General features: G+C 43.6%; 1 protein-coding gene across 2 annotated transcripts in view; it reads right to left on the bottom strand.

The window, feature by feature from the left end:
• Positions 1 to 21,115, bottom strand: part of eea1 (early endosome antigen 1) — a 36,556-nt gene extending 15,441 nt beyond the window's left edge. Inside the window, exons 1-15 of one of the 2 annotated variants that reach the window (XM_083763320.1) lie at positions 20,991 to 21,115; positions 17,477 to 17,557; positions 17,170 to 17,282; positions 16,954 to 17,008; positions 15,741 to 15,806; positions 15,481 to 15,511; positions 15,290 to 15,394; positions 12,155 to 12,276; positions 11,486 to 11,641; positions 7,865 to 7,981; positions 5,023 to 5,361; positions 3,931 to 4,080; positions 2,950 to 3,069; positions 1,045 to 1,248; positions 376 to 576 (exon numbers count right to left, since the gene is read on the bottom strand). In XM_083763320.1, coding sequence (XP_083619446.1) covers positions 376 to 576; positions 1,045 to 1,248; positions 2,950 to 3,069; positions 3,931 to 4,080; positions 5,023 to 5,361; positions 7,865 to 7,981; positions 11,486 to 11,641; positions 12,155 to 12,276; positions 15,290 to 15,394; positions 15,481 to 15,511; positions 15,741 to 15,806; positions 16,954 to 17,008; positions 17,170 to 17,282; positions 17,477 to 17,557; positions 20,991 to 21,014 — 1,884 coding nt within the window. In that variant the 5' untranslated portion in view covers positions 21,015 to 21,115. Of the gene's footprint in view, positions 1 to 375; positions 577 to 1,044; positions 1,249 to 2,949; positions 3,070 to 3,930; positions 4,081 to 5,022; positions 5,362 to 7,864; positions 7,982 to 11,485; positions 11,642 to 12,154; positions 12,277 to 15,289; positions 15,395 to 15,480; positions 15,512 to 15,740; positions 15,807 to 16,953; positions 17,009 to 17,169; positions 17,283 to 17,476; positions 17,558 to 20,990 lie in introns of those variants that run through there. The other variant, XM_083763321.1, reaches the window with a different exon arrangement.
• Between the last annotated feature and the right edge of the window lie 46 nt (positions 21,116 to 21,161).

The raw sequence follows: 21,161 nt of genomic DNA, 5'->3' as shown, positions 1-21,161 counted from the left end.
CACTTTATTTTGCTATACAGGTTAATTGGGCGACATTTGAAGAGTTGTTTGATAAGGTTGAGTATTATTTTGCGAAATAAAAAATAAAATAAAATCGCTGAGAAAATCACCTAATAAAATATTCGACGATGGACTCATCCAATCCACGATTGCCGATATATTCGTATTCGTCACCCAACCTTAGTACATACTGGTATATGAGATAGAAGTTATACACTACTAAATATCAGAATTTCCTTTTTATAATAGGAGCGAGCTGTTCAATAGATTTCCCAAATAAGTGAATGTCCAACTAATTTTGCTGCTAGGATTTCTGACTCATTATTGGAGTCAGTAATTGCTCTGATCAGAGCCACAGGTGATTGTGACAGTTACCTGTGAGTCCAGCTGAGCCACCTTCTCCTTGTTCTCTGTGAGCTGGGCTGTAAGTTCAGTCACAGAGGTCTGGAGTGTCTGTGCTCGGTCCTCGGCAGACCGCAGCTGGGTCCTCTGCTCCTGGACCTGCTTATGGATGTTGTCCTGGGCCTGCTTGTGGCTTTCAGACTGGTTCTTCAGCTTGTCTGTCATGTGGGTGACCTTCAACCCCCGGCGACAGTTACAGAAAAGACGATTAGCTCATGTTGACGTAAAAACTGTCTCAGTAACAGTTTTTTCCCCCAGGCAGGGGGCTGTGTTTTTTCATTTACTGTTTTCATTTATTTTTTATTTTCATTTATTCTTTAGTCTCCTCCGTCGCGCAGCAGTCCTACACATTTTCCAAAACAATTATAAAAATAATTGAAAAAAACACCCCCCCTCAAGCATTAGAAGGACAGTATCAGTCAGCAGAAAAAAAGACGGGTGTTTGAAGTTATAATGGGTTTGTATAGGAAGGGGGCGGGGCATCTACAATGAATATCAAATACTGAATCAAGCAACTTAAAAAACTGTCTGGGGTGTTCACATAAGCCTGAGTAGACGATAAAATGACCAAAAGTTATTTTGAAAGTTAAATATGATATCCCTTTAAGTTGGGTCAGCGTGTGTGCATCTATTCTACAGTACCTGTTCTTGTAGTGCATGGTTCTTCTCCTTCAGCTGGCTGAGGACAGCCGTCTCTCCTTCCCCAGCCTGGATCTTGGCACACAGGTCTTCTCTCTCTGCCTCCAGCTGACTCACACTGTCCTTGCTCTTCTGCAGCAGGGCCTCAAAGTTCTGGATCTTCTGGTCCTTATCGCCAATCTGACGCAACACTTGCTCCAGGTCATTCTAAAATGGAGACGTTGATAGCGTTGTGTGCCAAACATCCATTGATAACATTCAATGTCTCCATTATTGTCAGAGTTTTCACCCAATTCTGAAATTAATCATCTGGCACACACAAAAAAAAGAAAATCGCAAGTGAAAAGAAACGCTCAATGATTAACTCAATGGAATATACCGTAATTACCGGACTATAAGCTGCACCTGAATATAAGCCGCACCAGCCAAATTTAGGGAAAATCCCATATACAAGCCGCACCGGACTATAAGCCGCACCGGACTATAAGCCGCAGCTACGTTAGCTCAGAGCCTGAGATGGCTCTGCGTTAGCTGTAAAAATCCATAGATTAGCCGCACCGTTGTATAAGCCGCAGGGTTCAAATCATGGGTAAAAAGCCGCGGCTTATAGTCCGGAAATTACAAAGAAATGATCAAATCACATTCTAAAGGACTACCACTAGCACCAGTGGGCAGGTCAATGGGAGATGATTTGACGTGACATTGCTACCAGGTATAATTACGCAAAACAATATTTATGCAAATGTCATTGCGTGCCAATTTTACCAGACAATGCTCTGTTTTTACTCACCACCGCTCAACGTTATTTCAGCTCCGGTGGTCAGCTCACCACCAGAGCGGTGGTCGCCTCGCCGCCGGGGGTCCGGACTATGAGTGAGCCTTAAGGGGAACCTCCCACCAAACCCCGCACCTGTGCTGTGCGCCTGCTAATTGCCTAAATCGTACATTGTTTGTGTGGGTTTGTCTCCCAGCAGTGCTTGTAATAAACATTGTATAGGCTCCAGTAAGGCCTGCCACTAACTCAACATCTGGGGAGACACTCCCCGGAGTCTCTTTTCGTCTTCCACTTCGCAGTTCCGTGGACCTCTAATATGAACCAGAAGTGTGACCGTGGACCCGGCCTCCTTACAGAGCACGACCTGGACCAAACGTGGACCAGGCCCCTCCACGGAGCCCACCAAAGCGTGACCGTGGACCCGTCCCCCTCACAGTGCACGACCATGGACTGCATTCATTATTATTGTTATTGCTACTACTTGTATTTGCCTGTATCTCTTTACCTGTTTATCTCTCTTCTATTCTTTCTTCCTATTTCCCCTCAGCAACCTCCCCGCCCCCCCCCTCTCCCCCGACACGGTCGGTAGAGTCGGGTTCTGCCTGGCGTTTCTTCCTAAAGGGGAGTTTTTCGTTACCACTGTCGCAATATTGCTTGCTCTGGGTGGATCTTTGTTGGTTTATAAAGTGTCTTGAGACAACTTGTTGTGATTTGACACTAATAAAATTTTATTGAAATTGAATTGAAATTCACAGGTTTTACCGATGATACCAATTAAGGCTCTGTTCCATTTAGTGTGCCGTGGTTCTCAAACTTTTTAATTTCAAGGACCCCGATAACTCTGAGAGTGTACAATTGGAATTTGTACACTCTCAGAGTTACACACCCGTACGGGCCATTTGGAACCCACTCAAGGACACTTTGAGATCCACTGTTTCCAGTGAGTCAACATGCACAATAGCAGCAGCACCGTGACACTGTTTGACCAGAATGGACTTCACTAGAGCCTTCATTAGAATCATCGGTAACACCTGTGAAGGAAGTAGGGAAGGGGCCCAAGTTCTTTCCAAAATGACGTGTGTGCATAGAGCCCATTGTTGAAGTGAAGGTAAGGAACTGGGCGGTACCGCTACCTGAGCCTCCCGCAGCTTGCCATTGGTGTTCTGCTGCAGGGCCTGCACCTCCTGGTGCTGCTGCTTGGCCTTCTCCACCTGGTGCTGAAGGTCTGTGTTCTTACTGGCACTCTCCTTCAACTGGACATCCAGAAAGACACCAAAGTGAGCACAATCTGACGATTGGGGGCACGGTGGGCGGTGGCACAGTCGGTAGTGCTGTCGCCTCACAGCTAGTTTTGTCAACATATGCTGTAGTACATCTGAAGTTGTCCCTTTCCTGTTGCCTTACCAAACCGCACCAATGATTCGCCATACAACTCCTTGCAACAAGCAACTACTTGCAAGTTGCAACCATTATCCCCAATGGCAGTTGCAAGGAGTTGCATTGGTGTGGTTGACCTTAAAACTGTTTTGTTGCAAGAAGTTGCAACAGGTGTGGTTTGGGCTTTAAGTGGTTGAATCGCTAAAAGTAAATAGTTACACATTGACTGCCACACTTGTTTCAGTCTCTGTCATTCATGTGCCAAGAGTATTTTAAAGTGAGGTTCTTTATAACCAGAAGTTAGCTCACGGGACTTAACCAGAAGTTAGCTCACGGTTAAGCAATCCTATTGAAGGAGGATCGCGGACCCAGACCAGTGACGCGACCTGAACTCGGCCGTATATAAAGCTTGTTTTGATTAGAATCGGAATCTGGGATCCGAGATAAAAGGGTGTTAAGATTTCGGCTATCATTGAAGTCAACGGGGGGAACTTATTTACTGACGGACCAACCACATCCTGTTTATCTCCAAGACACGCTGATAGACACAATCTCAAACTGAATCAATATAAAACATTAAAAGACGCAGATCTCCGTCCATGGCAATGAGCGGTTGGATTTGAAAAGACTGAGATCGGCCGTCCATGGCAGTCGTTGCATTAAATCTAAATCTGTTCATCATGCAGACGTTTGGGTCCGTTACTTTTCCAATTCCACAGCGGTGCAGCCGAGCCTACCTGTTCCTCTGCACGGGAGAGTTTGAGCTGGAGGTCGGCTGCTTGCTGCTCACGGTCCTTCAGCTTCTCCCCGGAGAGCTGCCGTTGTTCCTTCAGGCGGCCCTGCAACTCGCCCAGCTGCCGCTCAGCCTCCAGCAGCTTAGCATGCAGCTAACAGGAAGAGCAGACAGGTCATGGTAAACTTTATTGTTCCCAAGGGAAACTTGTCTTGGGCTTTCACCCATGGTGTGGTTGACCTTAAAACTGTTTTGTTGCAAGAAGTTGCAACAGGTGTGGTTTGGGCAGGGTTCGGGAAAGTGATCCTTCCACTTGGTTCTTTGTACCTTCTACCAGAGTACAAACTCTTCATTTAAAACATGGGTAACATTGCCGACAATGTTTTGAGCCTGTCTTAGTGTAGCCTGCTCATAAATAGACTGCAGAGTTGCGGAGTTGTCTTACCCCTATGATCTTCCCTGCAGTCAGGTCAGAGGAGAACGCCATCAGACTTCACATGGACAAAAGCAACAAATGTCCCTTTCATTTCTCAGCGGAGTAGTTTTTGAGGGGCGCCAGCCCCTCCTATACACAGGTTTAATGTGTGTCTTTAGTTCGTTTAGTTTGTTTTGTAAACACCATTGACAATGAAGGGAAAATGTACTTCATAATGTAACTCATTATGTCATAGTGTCTCTTTATTGTTAATGGCGTTTAATGTTTGTGTTGGGACCGTTTGTTTTACATCACCTAATCAACATGAGTTAGACTTTAATATATTAGCACCCCTCACTTCACACGGGTGTGATTGTTATGTTACATACACTGTTATTTTCACTCTGAGAGTATACAAATGTAGCCAAAGGGTCCATTTTGCTTATCAAAAATCAATTATGTATATCTTTTTGCATTGGTTCATGTATAAAAATATACATTTAAAAACCTGTGCTTCTCGAATTGTTTGGTTAATTGTAAAAAAGTAAACACTAATCGATCATTTATTTTTTATTTTATTATAAACCCATCTCCAACCTTGCACTAAACAGTGAACAGCTATAGTAAGTGCTTTAGTCAAATACATCCTGTATATTATTTAATTTGAGGTGTACCGTGTACCTGACTGATCTCGCTCTGCTGCTGGGCTCCTTGGCTCTCCTTGTCCTCTCTTTGCTGCTGCAGCTGTTTCCTCTCTGCCTTCAGTTCCCCATGCTTCACCTCAACTTCTGTGACCTCCCTCTTCAGTTTGGCCACATCCTCGGCCCTCTCTCCGAGGTCCTCCCGCGCCCTCTGCAGGGAGGCCTCGGCCCCTGCAGCCCTGGCCTGCAGCTCCTGTATCTCCATCTCCCTCTGATGCAGACTAGCTTGCACTTCCTTCTTGGCGGTCAGCTCCAGCCCCAGGCGCTCCTCTAATTCGTGGTGTTCCTTCTCCTCGCGGGATAGCTTTTCTGACAGGCTCTGTGAAAAAAGGCATGAGCACGAGATAGCGTCAAGTTAGGATGATGGCGTGTGGAAATCATATAGAAATGGCTGCAAGTTATTCTTCTTTCCACTGTCTGATGTCGTCTTGATAATGTCTACAGTACGAATGCTGGAAATGGTTAATAGATTCAGCACAACGTTCAAAGTGCTCAGGTGGCTCAGTCAAATAAGCACCAATGTTGTGAGTTTGAGATCAGCTCAACACCTGTGTTGCACATCATCCCTCCTCTCTCTTTTCACCGTGCAATCTAGAACCCAAGCTAAATGTGATAGGAGCTGCAAGAGAGTGAAAGCACCTTATGTCACAGTTTGTCACACACACACACACAATCGTCTTCAGTAAAAAAGAAAAACTCTTTAAGAACACATTTCAAAATAGAGTGAAGTGACATTTCTGTGACTTTGCTAATGACAGATTGACAGATGACAAGGCACTTAATACCAGGGTTATGTATACATTGCATGGCCCCCTCCATACAGTACATTTTGACAGCTGGGTGATAAAGTACAAAATGCTGTTAATGGTGCTTGGCTCTGCTAAGTAGGGAGTGTCACGGTAAACCTCTTCTATCTGCTTTGCCCAAAGTCACATAGCAGCTGGCTCTCATTTATGACCATCCCACAATCCCTCTCTCTGGAGGCGTCGTGCTGTTACGTCCAGCCCTCTCCTCCTCATGCCCTTCCTCACCGTCTATCTCTCTCCATGTCGCCGCCACGTTCTACTGCTCGGTTATTCATCTCTTAATCCTGCCTTTGGGATTCAACGAAACCCCCGTTGGCTGTTTCACCTGGCTGTTCTTAGAAATTATCCTCTATGTGGTTCCCTTATCTCATCTTTATCCTCCTAAGCCATAAATCCCTCTCTTCTCATCCAGAATTCCAGACACCTACTTGGCTTAGAGCACAGTGACATGGACACACGCCTGCCACGAGAGAACTTCATCTCTAGCTGGCAGCCCACACAGCAAACTGTCAATTCGCGCTGTAGTACATTGGTGCAGTTACCTGTGATCATATTTCATCCCAAGTGACACCGGCTGCACGGCAGATCCCCATTCCCCACTCCTGCTTTAAATTAATTATAGACGCGTGTGTGATTTTTGTCAACATATCAGCGTTGCCAACACAGACTCATGCAGCCTGATGACAGGGGGCGCATTGTGATGGAACGATGCAGAGCGAAGCAGGATGGTTTATAGAAAGGAGGCTGCCATGTTCTGCATGTTCTTCAGTTTATGCATTTAGACCCGAGGCCGATTTAAAAAAGGCCTTCACGGCGGGCCACGCTCATATTTTCTGGTCTTGTCCTAAAATTCAGAAATACTGGCAAGACATCCATTCCACCTTGGAGACCATTCTGTGTTTTGAGATACCTCTGTCTGTTTCTTTTCTACTGTTGGGAAATATCCCTGAAGAGTTTCTAATACATGATAAATATTTAATCAAGATCCTCTTAGCAGGCCCAGGCCGTAGCGTAACGGTCTGGGCACCGGACTGGTGATCCAGTCGCGGTGTGCCGCGGGTTCGACTCCCGGACCCGACACGGCCTTTACCGCATGTCATCCCCCCATCTCTCTCCCGTTTCCTGTCAGCCTACTTTCTATCCCTTAAAAAATCAATAAAGGCGTAAGCCGCAAAAAAATATCTTAAAAAAAAATATATATATATCCTCTTAGCAGCAAGTAAAAAAGCAATCACACGACCCTGGTGCCAGCAGGACCCACCAACGAAAGATCAATGGATGGACATTATTGAGGAACTGTATGCTATGGAAAAACTAACATTCATACTTAGACTACAAGAGGATAAATTCTATAAAAAGTGGGAAAAGTGGAATCTCTTCTCTCAGCCTAGCGATATTGCAATAGGATTTCATTGAATGTTTTTTGTAATATGAGAAATGCATTTTTTTCGTTTTTTTTTTCTGTCTTTTTCTTTTTCTTTCCGTATAGTCTTGTCAGTTGTGTTTTTCTTGTCTGTTCTTCCTTTCAATAAAAATTAAGTGAAAAAAAAAAAAAAAGGCCTTCACAGTTTTATGAAAGACACCTAAAACCTGAGGGGTGCACACATCCCCCGCTCCAGAGATAAAGTAAGACTGCCGCAGCAGCCGGTCTTAAAGGGAAAGTAACGTGGCCTTGGCAGCCGGTCTAAATGGGTTAAGCGCAGCTGGTGGCGCTCGTTAAGCGGTGTAAAATGTAATGACACCACCTAGCTTTTGTTGTTGGCAGGAAAATGCCTTGGTAGGCATGTTGTCAGTTACAATGTGTGCTCACCACCCTGTAAACCTGTCAAATGACTGACATATCTGTGCAATGTGCATAACTGTTTAGTAGTGCTTTAACGTTGATTTGTCCATTTCCAACTGTGAGCGTGTACAAATTGCCCCAACTGGACCATGCTTTCCATGGTTACATTTGATCAGAGTTAAATGATCAGTCGGGATTTTACTGTGTATCTGTGTGCGGACTGTGCACACTACCTGGCTTTGTTGTGTCAAGTTGTTCAGGTTGCTCTGTAGTTGGTGGATCTGCTGTGTATAGACGGCTGCTTCTTGGGGACCCTTCTCCAGCTCAGCCTTCAGTTGGGATATGGTCATCTGTTAACAGCAACAATACAGGTGATTCAGAAGGGTAAATGGTAGAAAATAAAACTGCACAATTACGCACTAGGACATGGCATACATCACTAATAAGGTGGCAGATGTAAAAACAATCCAAACATGTATTACAGCCTGCCTGTTAACTTGCGGCTCTCTTGCACGACACCATTGTAGTTAAAAGTGGCTTATGTGGTATCCGTTTAGTCGATTATACAAATAAAACTATATAAAGTTGTTTGCGTCAATTCACTCAATTTATCAAAAAAGGTTATCGATATAATAATAATCTCTAAGAAAATAATCAATAGATGCAGCCCTATATTCAAGTCTCGGGCCAACGTGAAACAAGAAGTTTTACCTCCAGTTTACGAATCTTCGAGAACGAGCAAGTGCGGAAGAGGGAAAGGTGCAGAGTGGATGAGAGGGGGGGGGGGGAGAGACAGGTACACAGGTGAATCACAACAAAAGAGGCCAGACACTGCTACACAGAGCAAGATGCTGATTGGTTCATTTGATTATTATCCAAAAACCAGAACCAAATATGCACATCATCTTGCTATGTCAGCATTAAGCAAGCATTAAAAGGGAGGGGGGTTGTGTGCACATTGTGGAGACTGGTGTGGTCTTCATTATGTAAACAGTCAGCGATGTATTAAGCCCTATTTCTACCCTCCGCAACGACCCTCATGCCTTGCCCTTGACTGTCAAGGTTACTGTTGCACTATATATGCTGGCGATCCAGTCGATCGAGGATGATCTCTGCAATCTCAGGGGTCCACATTCAAGTGAGTTGCACTTTTGTATGCAAGGAGGAGGAGGTGGAGTTTCATGTGCACGCATCGAGGTGTACAAGTGAACGCGCATTAGCCGCCTGAGCGCGCTCTTGTAAAACAACCAAACTGATAGCGGGTGCTTTTAAATGCCACTATCGCTTTCCCAAATGTATGTGACCAAAATAGCAATTTAAGGGAAAGCGTGCCAACACGCCCATGACCACACCTCTAGGCGCAAATACCGGTGTCGGCAAAAAAGATAGCGGGTGACGCTGAACGAAAATACCTTTAAGGGACAGAGAAAGCTCCTATATTCGTAATTTTCGGGCAGCGGCTGAATTGCAGGCTGCGTTGCGGGTAAAGTCGAAGACGAAATTGGAGCCCCTAGGCTCAGTAGGCTGGCAAGTGGCAATCCAGCCTGACAGGGTGTCACATGTTCGAGTCCCGATACCGACAACCTTTGCTGTGTGTCGTCGTCCCCGCCCCCTCTCTCTCTCTGCTGTACACCTATCAATAAAGGCCACAAAAATGGACGCCTGCAGTTTCTTGGGGTGTTGGAATGTGATATTCTCCTGACGAGGGATGAGATGGAGGGATGTTGCAGGAAGATACATTTAGAGCCTGGAGCTGATGGATGGAACCATACAAATTATCACGCCTATTTCCTCCAAAAGTCTTCAGGCCAGGTATCAATAATGCAGGAAATAGGATAGAATTATGCAAGGCAGACATGTCAGAATTGGAAACTAGGCCTCAAGATACCGGATTTACAGAAAATACATCTTATCTAGCTTTTTTTTTTTTTTTTTGCATGTGAGTCAATGTAGAATGTGGGACCCAAGTAAATAATTCAGCACAGAAGAGTACTGAACCTAAAGCATTCTATATATCAGTATGCTATAATTTTACAGACATTTGGCATGTATAAATCTAAGTTTGTCTGTGTGTTTGCCTTTATACAAATATGAGGATTACTGATCAGACGCTCGCCAAACAACGACAGAAAGAAGGTTTTGTTGCACTTCTGTTGCTAGTTCTGGTGGGGATCCGAACGTAATTCTGACGGAGCATTATGGCCCCTACACACTGTGGGAGTTTTGAAGTTGTCGACGAGTCATCAGGTCGTATATAGCTATAGCTATATTTCACACTACATAGTCTTTTTTCTAAATCGACTGTCATTATATCTTTGTGGCTTTCACACTAAACGATTGATCGCCGACTAGGCATCACACACTGCAAGAGTTCACCAAGATGCGATCCAGACCCAATACAGGCTACATAACTTTTTTTTTTATTCCAATTAATTTTGACATCTCACGCACATGCAGGATGCCGTGATACAAGCACGAGACCGACACAGGACGCGGACTGTGACGGCCCTGCCCCCTCTGCCTCACTGTAAGCTAGAGGGAAGCCTCTGTGATGGCAGAGTGGAGCAGGCCGTCAGCCTAATTGTGCTCACATGAGGTGGGTGTGGCTTAGGGGACTATATAGGGAGCTCTCCTGGCTGCAGCTCACTCTTCTCTCTGGCCTCCCTGCAAGCAGGACTGCCACCTGGCTCAAGGGCCAAACCACCCTTTTGTTAAGTTATGTTTTGCACCAGCTAATACAACACACACACACACACACACCACTCTCCACACATCCATACACTGCACACATTGCTGATGACTGATATCCTCACATCCCGCACTTACTTACTTTAATATAATAAATATAATTACAAAACTTTATACTCTTGTGTGGACTCCCTGTTTTTGCCATGCATCCCCTAGTGCATGACAAAATGGGGGCTCGTCCTTACATAATTGATTAGTTTGTTTGGTTAAACTTTCTTCCAGATATTGTTTGACATTTGTTTGAGTTTGTGTTGGTTGGGAGTTTCACACTTGAGGTTGTTTGTTTTTGGTTAGGAGCCGGATGGAGAGAGCATTTGGCCCCAGCCCCAGAGTGTAGATTTGCAGGTAAGTGTTGGGATGTGACTTGCAGGTGTTAGTTACATTTTGTTAGTTGGAACAAATCCCTGAGCGGCCTTTACCATTAGGGTATCGGTTGTTTGTTTGTTTCTTTAATTTACCCTTAGTGGAGTCTCTCTGCACGCCACACACAGGAATATAAATGTTTGTTATAGTGTGTAGTGTAGACTACGCGCGCTACGTTAAATCTTGATTTTCATTAAATAACACACACTTTGTACCGGGCCGGGGGGTGACCGCACGATCGGGCCTCGCCGAACCTGACTCCCAACACCCCTTCACCTTATTGCTGAGTGACGCAGGGAAAAGCAACAAGGGGTTTAGAAGCGAAAAAGTCTGTTGTGAAGAAAAGGAACTCCACACATGCACTTCTCACATGAGTGATTAGACTATAATGATTGACAGGTGCTGCCACTTTGGGAGCGTGGCTGAGGATGTCTGTTGGAGAGTGTGAGACAGACTCCACGGTGCTTGTACAGCACAGTAGGGAAATTATACATTCTCATCAGACATTCATATTTTGCTAAAGTGTAGGCTATAGCTATAAGCTCTGTATCTGGTTAATTGCGGGAGGATGAGGGAGTGACTGTGTAAAAGATCGTCCATCGATCATCTGACAGCCCGGCCCGGGCCCTTGGACGGAACTTAGTACTGCACTGTGTCGTTCTGGGGAAAGTATTAGAAGAGCCATTATTAAACCGAAACAACAGCGTAAAGGGCAGAGCCAGCATCTCCATGGTTCCCCTCACCTCTGAGGTAGTGTAATTACTCTGCAGCTCCTCATAGTGGTGTCTGAGGCGCTCCGACTCTTCCTCCTTCTCACGTGTTGTGCAGTCCATCAGTGTCTGCACTTGTACCAGCTCCTTCTGCAGAACCTCCACGTCCTCCACTCCTGGCCGCTGCAGCTAGGGGGCAGTGCAAAGACATTCTGTTTTGGTCAGGGGTAAAGATGAAGGGAAAGGGGCCCCTTGAAAGCATATTAGAAGAATGGTTAACGCTCATTGGATTTCTGCCACAAGCCACCAACCATTTTGCTAAACTAGTTCAACCAAGAAGCATTAGGCCTGTATCAGAGACGGCCGGGTATCATGGTGAAAAAGTGTGTCCAAAACTTGTCTAAATCATAGTGCTCAGAGTCTGTACAGACTTTATATTTCACTTCATTCAAATTCTTTGGAAGAAGTTCTGTTACACAGGTTTCCATAACAACAGTGAAAGGTTCATGTGGGGGGTTGGGAGGCTATTCTCCAGAAAGCAGCTGAAAGCCAAACTGATTTCATGGTTTCAGTTCATGGATTCAGTTCAGTGTGTCTCATTCAAACTGGAAAGCACATTATTGAGAAATGTGTCAAATAACGAACAACAAAGTATGTGCGAAGCCTAGTAAGAATAAACTAAAATTGCAAACTGCATTGTACCAGTTCTGTGTGAAGTCTCTCATTGTCCTGTTTTGCCGTCTGCAACTCTTGGGTCAGTTTGGTCAACCTCTGGTCAGCGGCCTCCCGTATGCTCTTCTCCTCATCATAGCGTGACTTAATGTCTGTTGGGTTCGACCACACATTCAGGCCTCATTAATAACATCCCGATCAAACAATCAAAGCAGCTTTAAGAAATCTAATCAAGAGGAAATTTACCCATCCGTATTTAAAAGAAACAGCAATATAAGTGTTATCACAGTACAACATTCAAAATTCAAACGTAAGTGGAAAGATCACACCCGTGTGAAGTGAGGGGCGCTTTACCAACCCTTATCATCTTACATCATCGCGATATCATAACATAACATATGCCGATTTGCTCAGTGACAGACAAAACAAACATTAAACTCTGTTCATTGTTAATGGCATTTAATGTTTGTGTTAGTGACAAAACAAACATTAAACTCTGTCCATTGTCAATGACTCCTTTAATGTCTGTCTAGACAAGAAAAACATTAAACCATATAGGAGGGGCTAGCGCCCTCAAAAACAACTGATAAAAGACATGTCACAACACAAATTAGTCCAGGAGCCAAAGGCTGTTTTTTGGCTGAACGTGGTTTCGTCAGTAAAAGTTTTTTTCTCAACTGATTCTTGTAGCTTGGGGTCACCTCTTGATAATTCAAGAGGGTGCCCAGTGATATCCCTTGGGCATTTTTTGTAATTAACCCCTTAATGCCTGAAACAGTAAAAAATCAACCCAAAAGTCATGCAAAACGCTTGAACAAAATGCATCAAATTTGATTTCTACAGTGTTTATACATGACAGTGGATGTGTACAGTGCATCAGATTTAATATTGATGTATTTTTAGATATTAACCCCTTCATATCCAAAACACCAAAATCCCATAAAACTTGATTTAGGATTTTCTTTTTTGCTCAGCAATGAAATGAAATCAGATCTGCTTTCTACAAAGTATATGAGTGAAACTGGTAATGTACTAAATGTTTCCTTTCAGATTAATGTATATTAACCCTTTATTAAGCATTTCATCTTGAGCATCCTGCACGGAAACATCAAAACATAAAAATCTAAACCATCCAATTTACATTTTCAATACTTCTAAAAAATACATTGCATGGATGCACCTGGGACGTATCCTCAGTGATGTATCCTGAGGTCAACGGGGTTTCGGGTCAACATCATACCCCTCACTCAGGCGACCCAGCCGGGGTGATCAAGTCCCGACTTACGTCCCAGTAGCTACCCTCAATCAGTCCCACTAGGGCAAAACCAGGGCCACACAATCCGTTGGAACTACTCTAGAACTACTCTGCCAGGGCTGGGAGGTACACTTCTGGCGCATGGAAGGACTAGGCTCTGTGGGTTGTCTGCTTTCCGGGCCCCTCCTACGTCTCACCAGGTCCACTCCTGCTCTCACCAGGCCCAGGACCTGTGCGTTGCACCAGAGTCCCAGCACCAGACACTTCATTCAGGAGTGGTGGGCAATGGTTCCGCAGGGCAATGGTGCTGCGGCTCCGCTTGCTGCTTGCATGGCCCTCCTAAAGGCCTCACCGAGGGTTGTTGGGCTTCCTCCTCACGGAAGACACAGACTGGGGCGCTAACCCATTGTGTATTGATAAACGACAAAATTGTTGTGGTTAGGAGAGCTTCAGAAGCTGATCTTAGCTTTCTACAGGATGTTCTTACACTGGATAACTGCCCAGAATTCAATGGGTACAACACAAAGCAGAGCAGGGAGCAGGGCCATCTCCCAAAAGCCAAGACAAAAATGCTGTACCTACTCCTGATTGACATGAAGCCATCTGATCCTGATACCATGATGACAGCCATGGAAAAAATACAACAGCTCACATCTGAAACGGGTGACCAACAGCTTTATAGAGTTGCCGTGCAGGTATTATGGGCCCACCCAGTGAGGTTCCAAGTTCCAACACATGTACCTGCATGCCTTGATGAGTTTTGTTGGAGCTATAGGTTCACTATTAGTTGAAAGTGGTCTTTCTGATGTCCTGTCAGAAGTTTTTGGAGGAGTTGCCAAGATGTTGAGTGGGAAGAAGTTCCTTCAGAATGATGCACCATTCCAGCAAGTCATTGACCAAGCGTCTGCCTTCATCTCAGCATGTTATGTTATGGCATACAGAAGAGCAGCGACATGTCACACACCAGACTACTAGTTTGGGGGGGAAAGAATGGGAAAGGACATGCATCTGCTCCAAACCTAGCTGCACTACCACCAACCAAGGAATCATTGGTTTATCATGCACAATGTTCTGTCAATGTTTTGGTGTAGGATGCTCAAGATAGGCCTGTTAATTCCCATGAAAGCCTCCTGGCAACACGTACCCCCACCACCCAGAACATTCTTGACACTCCTATCGATTCCCAGAAAAACTCCTCACCTCTGTCCTGGGCTCATCGATAGACTTGCAGCACATATAACACCCATCTTTCCATTTACATACACACCACCCTAAGCTTCTTACACTATTACACAGGTATTACACTCACACATGTAGCATAGCACACACACCATTCACACTTGCCAAGGCACCCATAGTCACCACACTAGTGATATTAGATAGGATTTACCGTTTTTAATACATTCCTGTAAACTTAGTTCTCGTCTCCGTCTCTGATTCTGGGGTCTCAGACACATTTGGCTAGTTGGTATCATTTGACCAGGGGATATGATGTGCATGACCACTTCCACAAAAACATTAATACAGACAATGTAGAAAGCTAATTTGAAGCATTTGAATGGATAGTTCTGCATAAAACGTCATAAATCTAACTGAATGGTATATTGCTGTTTTGGGCATGAAGGGGTTAATATCTAAAAATGCATAAATATTCAATCTAATGCACTGTACACATCCACTTTCATGTATAAACACTGTAGAAGTCTAGATCAAGTACCATAAAACACTTTTGGGTTGATTTTTATTGTTTCGGGCATTAAGGGGTTAATAACAAGAAATGCCCAAGGGATATCATTTTTACAGACGAAACCACGTTCACCCCCACGGCTCCCAGACTAAATCTGGGTTGAGTAATTTACAAAAGCAGCACAGAGAGCCCCGGCCTCCTGGCTTGCTTGCCACAAACTTACCCACAATCTCTGTGGCCAGCTGGGCAGCCTTTTGCTCATACAGGTCTTTCATCTGTTTGATGTTGAATTTCTCCGTCTCCGCCTCATTCAGTTTCTTCTCCAGAACTGACGAGAAATGAGCACTGCAGCTTTAGTAACTGAAGATCATGATGGAATCTTATTTTTTAAATGTATTTTTCTACTCTGCTCACCTAAATCCTCTGTGCCCGTCTGTCCGTCTCCCTAAGAATTCAAAGGAGTGAAAGAGAGAGAGACACATTGACATGTACAGTATCATCCGTACTGGTGACAGAAGAAACAAGATTGCCATTCATAGATCACATCTTAAATAAACTGTAGTTTCATATTCTGCAACTCCTTCCACATTTGTAAATCATGGCAGTTTTTCTCAGGCATTTCTCAGAAGAGTGACTGATTACTTTATAGTTGTTTAGCAACTTAAATGAATTACTTGCTTCAGTTGTCCTTGCACTTTGTCTAACTCTTTCTTTAGCTCTCCAGAAAACCATTTTTCTTCCTAAAATAGGGAAGAGACACATACTGTATATTACAACCACATGCACACACAAAATGTTTGTGGATCACACAGGACCACAATGGGCTCTATGCAGCCAACACTTACACGTTTAGTTTGGGCCGCCAGAACGCTTCCGGTCGGCAGCGTGAACGTACGGTCGTGATTTTGTAGGAATAAAGATCAGTACTTTAAACCACACTATCATTTGATAATGTGATGGCATAGTTTTTCATAGTTTGTATTATTTGTGTTGCAACGTTGACATGATGACATGAGTTAGAAACGTCTTAAATCTCCTGACGGGAGTTCTTCATGGAGGTGTTACCGGTGTTGCCATGTCCGCTTGTTTTAAGCGACTTTGGTCTTGTTTTTCAGTAAAGTTGCTTGATATTGACAGTAGTTGCAGGTTGCGTTTTTTTGGGCTTGTTTCTAAAGTGTAGTTGCTTATTTAGGATCATTTCCTAATGTTGTTTAAACCTGTGATTCTGCTCAAACATTGTGTAACGGATGAAGGACCCCCATGTATTTATGCACACGGACCCCCATCTGAAAAATGTTTTGGGCCAGGTGGAGTGGCTTCTTTTCATACACCTGATTGCTTATTTCTCTCACACAATCTGGCAACACCAGTTGTTATGCTGCTGTGTATAACAAGGTAGGTGATACCAGATTGTGTGAGAGAAATAAGCAATCAGGTCTATGAAAAGAAATAAAAACCTGGCACAAAACATTCTTCAGATGGGGGTCCGTGTGCACAAATACATGGGGGTCCTTTATGACAATGTTTGAGAAGAAACACAGGTTTAAACAACATTAGGGAACAAGCCTAAATACATTTTCATTTCACTGGCAACACCAGTAACAACTGGAGAAATCCATGAAGAACCCCCGTTTTTAACAGGAGATTTAAGACGTTTCTAACTCATGTCATTATGTCAACGTCGCAACACAAATAATACAAACTATGAAAAACTATGCCATCACATTATCAAATGAAATAGTGTCGTTTAAAGAACTGAACTTTATTCCTACAAAATCACGACCGTACGTTCACAGTGAATTGTATTGTAAAATCGTACCACTGTACAATTTGCAAACTGTTAATAAAGTATTCAAGCAATCTCTGTCCATAAATACATGATCATACCTTGAGTGAGACATGCAAGTCCTGAACTTCTTGCCTCAACATTATGAGGTCTCCCCTACAACAAGGAGACACATTTGCAAGTTAAAGGAATATACTCGATTACACAGCAGGAGTGCACAGAGAGATCTTACTATGGTGCTGACTGAGATAAATAATCAATCAATAATAACAATATGCTTGATACACAATGAGTATGTTAAACATGAGGTTTTTTACCGACTGGGGCCCACATTGGTGGGCATATCGCCTGTGTCATGGAACAACTGGTAATGTTTGAACAACTCCTCAGCAGAGTTGTGAGACTTCATGCACTGAGGACAGATGAAGCCCTGCATACAGAATAACAATCATTAGGACCAAGCATTACATGTTTTGTCAGGATATCCCATATTTACGTAAGCAGACAGCTTCAAAAGACTATTGCCATAATTTAGCGACGCAAAGACAAAAACAAAGGTGCGGTAGCAATTCAAGTTAGAACGATGCTACAGGCTTTCACCCAGAGAACTAATTGTCCAGTTACCTCAGAGGTCTGGTCATTGTTGAGGTCTGCACTGGGCGGCTGGTCTGACTCTGAATTCTGAGACCCTGCTTTCCCAGGAGTCTAGAAGACATAGAGAAGATAAACAAAGGATTAGTCTTGAGAGTGAAAGACTTTGGAACAAATTACTTAAATGTATCAACTAGATTGGACTTTTTTGGCCAAATTTTATATCTTGGCCAAAGAGGTGAAGAGGTCGCACACACACCAAGAATCAATTTAACAGGTTTATTTCTCTACAAACGTTTCTAAACAAACGTTTAAAAGCTATCCAGCCTTCATCAGTGCGAGGAGTTGTCGATGTTAAGTCTTTTTTTTAAGAGACTCACAAGAACGTTTTCTATGTGGCCAAAGCACATCACACGTGAACCTTGAAAAGTTCATATGAATTCCACCTCCACATCAGGATACAAATTGAAACTGTTTGTTTGTGATGTTAGGGAGCTAGGAATTAGGGATAGACAAACAAGCAAGTCTTCAACAATCACATTCCTGCCATGGGGATGTAATAAAGTCTTGGTTCTTATTTCTCAAACATAAACAAACATCTACCGAAGAGGAATGTCTTATTCTCCCATTGAAACCATGTTCTCTCTCTCATAACATCATTTATTATTAAAAAAAACAGCTCCACTGTGAAGTGGAGCTTGATGCCAGATAATTAAACAAATTGGGGTTTTTTGTGTGGAGATCATCCGCACAAAGTGTAGGGCTATAGAGCGTCACAGTCCCGCCCCGACGAGTGGCCCGGAAGAGAATTTCCAATAAATCTTTCCCATAGACGTTTCAGAAAGTATTTATTTAAAGACCTGTAAGCCTTGGACAAAGCCAACTCGGATGGTGATAACTTTGTTTGTTTTAGCCGAACAAATAATTATAAAGAAGAAATAAAGGGCAGGATACCACACTTTGTTCGGCCCAAAATGTTTTGTTTAATGTCATGATTGGTCACCATCTGAGTTGGCTTTGTCCGAGGCTTACAGGTCTTTAAATAAATACTTTCTGAAACGTCTATGGGAAAGAATTATGGGAAATTATCTTCCGGGCCACTCGTCGTCATGAAAGGAGACTGATGAAAATATCCATTCATCAAAAATATTTGATGTCTCTGACTGCTGATGCCTGACATCTCATGAATGAATCATTAGGTCAGCATTTTGTGTGGTAAGAGGTTAGGGAAGTAAGTAATCCGTATCCGTTTGGCCTACACGTACTTTGAGCAATATGTCATCTGAGGACAATGTAGGTAGGTAAGTAGGGAATCACCGCCCATTAGAAGAGAGGCCTTCACTTCACGAAACAAACTTTGACCCTGCCTGCACTCAAAAGAATAATACTACACTGACTGTTTGGAGTCCTGTCCTAAGTGTCCTACAGAGAAGGCTGTTCCATTAGGAATAAAGTAAAGCATGTTATTGTGTAAAAGACCTCAGTCTCTCACTCCAAGCTACAGTTTCTACAAGACAGCCAAGTATTGTAAGCTGTGTTATCAAAAGACACTTTGTTGAGCAGCTCTCATAGTCATTACAATGAATAGGGCGAGTTGTATACATTTGTGTGGCCTCGCCTACCCATCACTGATAATATATCCTGGCTGTGGTTTCTAATCTAAACTCAAGGGAGTCTGTAACGGACCCCGGAATGAAATGGATGAACGGATTTTATTTTGAAAGGCTATGTGGGCAAACAGGAAGCTTGCTCACTCACCAGGGTCATACTGTCTGATAAAGAAAGCCCAGCATGCATCAGTCAGGGAGAAATGTTTGTTCCTCATGTGCTCCAAACCATGAGCATTGAAAGCCAAGCCTAACCTCACCAACACAACAGGATGAAATGGAACACCAAACAGATCAAGTGAGTGCAGACCAACAAATGAAATGAAATGAAATGGAAATGGAACTGCCGGATTTTAATTTTTGATTTTAGTGACTTTCTTGGAATATGACATGGTTGAGTGACATCATGATATTGGGACACCCGGGAACAACTTAGCACCTAGCTGGAGAGGGAACAAGTTTTCACTGTAGCGAACCAGGCTGGATAAAGAGGTTGAAGGCCGACTGATGATATGAACCTTTTTATTAGTTATTTGTAAACTTAATTGTTTAAATGAATGCTGCACATTATTGGATATGTCTGTCTGTATTGATTATATGTTTGTGTCTTGTTTTTAGTTTTCACGTTGATCCATTAAAGAAACTTCACATCATCAGTCGGCCTTCAACCTCTTTATCCAGCCTGGTTCGCTACAGGTGTTCCATTTCACCCTGTTGTGTTGGTGAGGTTAGGCTTTCAATGCTCATGGTTTGGAGCACATGAGGAACAAACATTTCTCCCTGACTGATGCATGCTGGGCTTTCTTTATCAGACAGTATGACCCTGGTGAGTGAGCAAGCTTCCTGTTTGCCCACATAGCCTTTCAAAATAAAAGCCTTTCATCCATTTCATTCCGGGGTCCGTTACAGAGTCATCTTCCAGTTCTTGTAATTATAAAATAATCCATTATAAAGTAACATTATTCTAGTCATTTGCTAGCAGTAGCTGGGCTGCTTGGTTGTGGGAGAAGGCACATGTGAGCAGGACACTCAAAATAACAGCTGCTATAAAAGCAATGGTTAATAATGTATCTGAACTAACATAACACCATAAAGACCTATTGAAACAATTAAGCCCACAATGGGCTCGTATGAGCTGGCATTATTGAATTAATTATTATTATTTTTAAACTCTAGTCTAGATGTTTCATGCCCAAAACAGGGATTCCTGGGTGAAAATGGTTAACACAGTATAGTTTAAAGCCAGGGTTAAAACCACTTAACAAACAACCAGTAGTCCGTTGGATAGTCCTTATATCTACAATGAATAGATAAGTGACGTCACAATCGGAAGACCTGGGCGTTTTTATTATTATTATTTCCAGCTGGGTTAAAGGAGAAGTCATTAACATGCATACATACGTCAATTAGCTTTTAACAGCACGGTTCAAACACTTCCGCTACTAGTTGTGACGAGTGACGTGACGTCACTAACAAATCCTTGGTAAACGTATTCTAGCCTGTATGGCTAACGTTAATGTCAACGTTAGCAAGCGAACATGGCAATGAATTACACACAACCACACTGTAAAATACAAACATTATAACCACATAGGCTGGCCAATAAAATACATGTATTTGTTCATTAACTGGTAGTTATTAATAACAGCAGCGGTGGCAGGCAAGGGGAAGCACCCTCATCCATGTCAATCATTGCTAGCTAACATCACATAGCTCTGGGGTCGCAGTAAAGGAGCACTCGATACGTCGTCATCGATCAGACAGCGTGGTGGAGCTTTTCTCTTTGACACACAAACACTATGGGTGGAAAAGTCGCAGCCGTGCCACGCCGCGTGGCAAAACGTGCGCCCCGAGTCAGACTAGTACGGTAGGCCCCTTTTCGCATGGAAAGCGAGTTGGTTTCATAAACAAACTGCCCCTTTCATCCAAGAAAGACTCACCATCTGGAGGATCCGTCTGAGCATGGTGCTGGCTGTGTGTGTCTGTCACCACGAAAATAATATCAATGTCCCAGAGGTAAAGTTTCTGTCGCTGATAACCGAACACCTGACCAGCACAGGCAGACAGCAGAGCAGCGGCGAATGGGCGGGTCTGAGAACTGCCTGCCTGAT

Source organism: Protomyctophum parallelum, assembly GCF_964188405.1.
Source record: "Protomyctophum parallelum genome assembly, chromosome: 4".
Taxonomy (NCBI): Eukaryota; Metazoa; Chordata; class Actinopteri; order Myctophiformes; family Myctophidae; genus Protomyctophum; species Protomyctophum parallelum.
The sequence above is the reverse complement of the archived record's forward strand: the minus strand, read 5'-3'. Positions and strand labels throughout refer to the sequence as shown.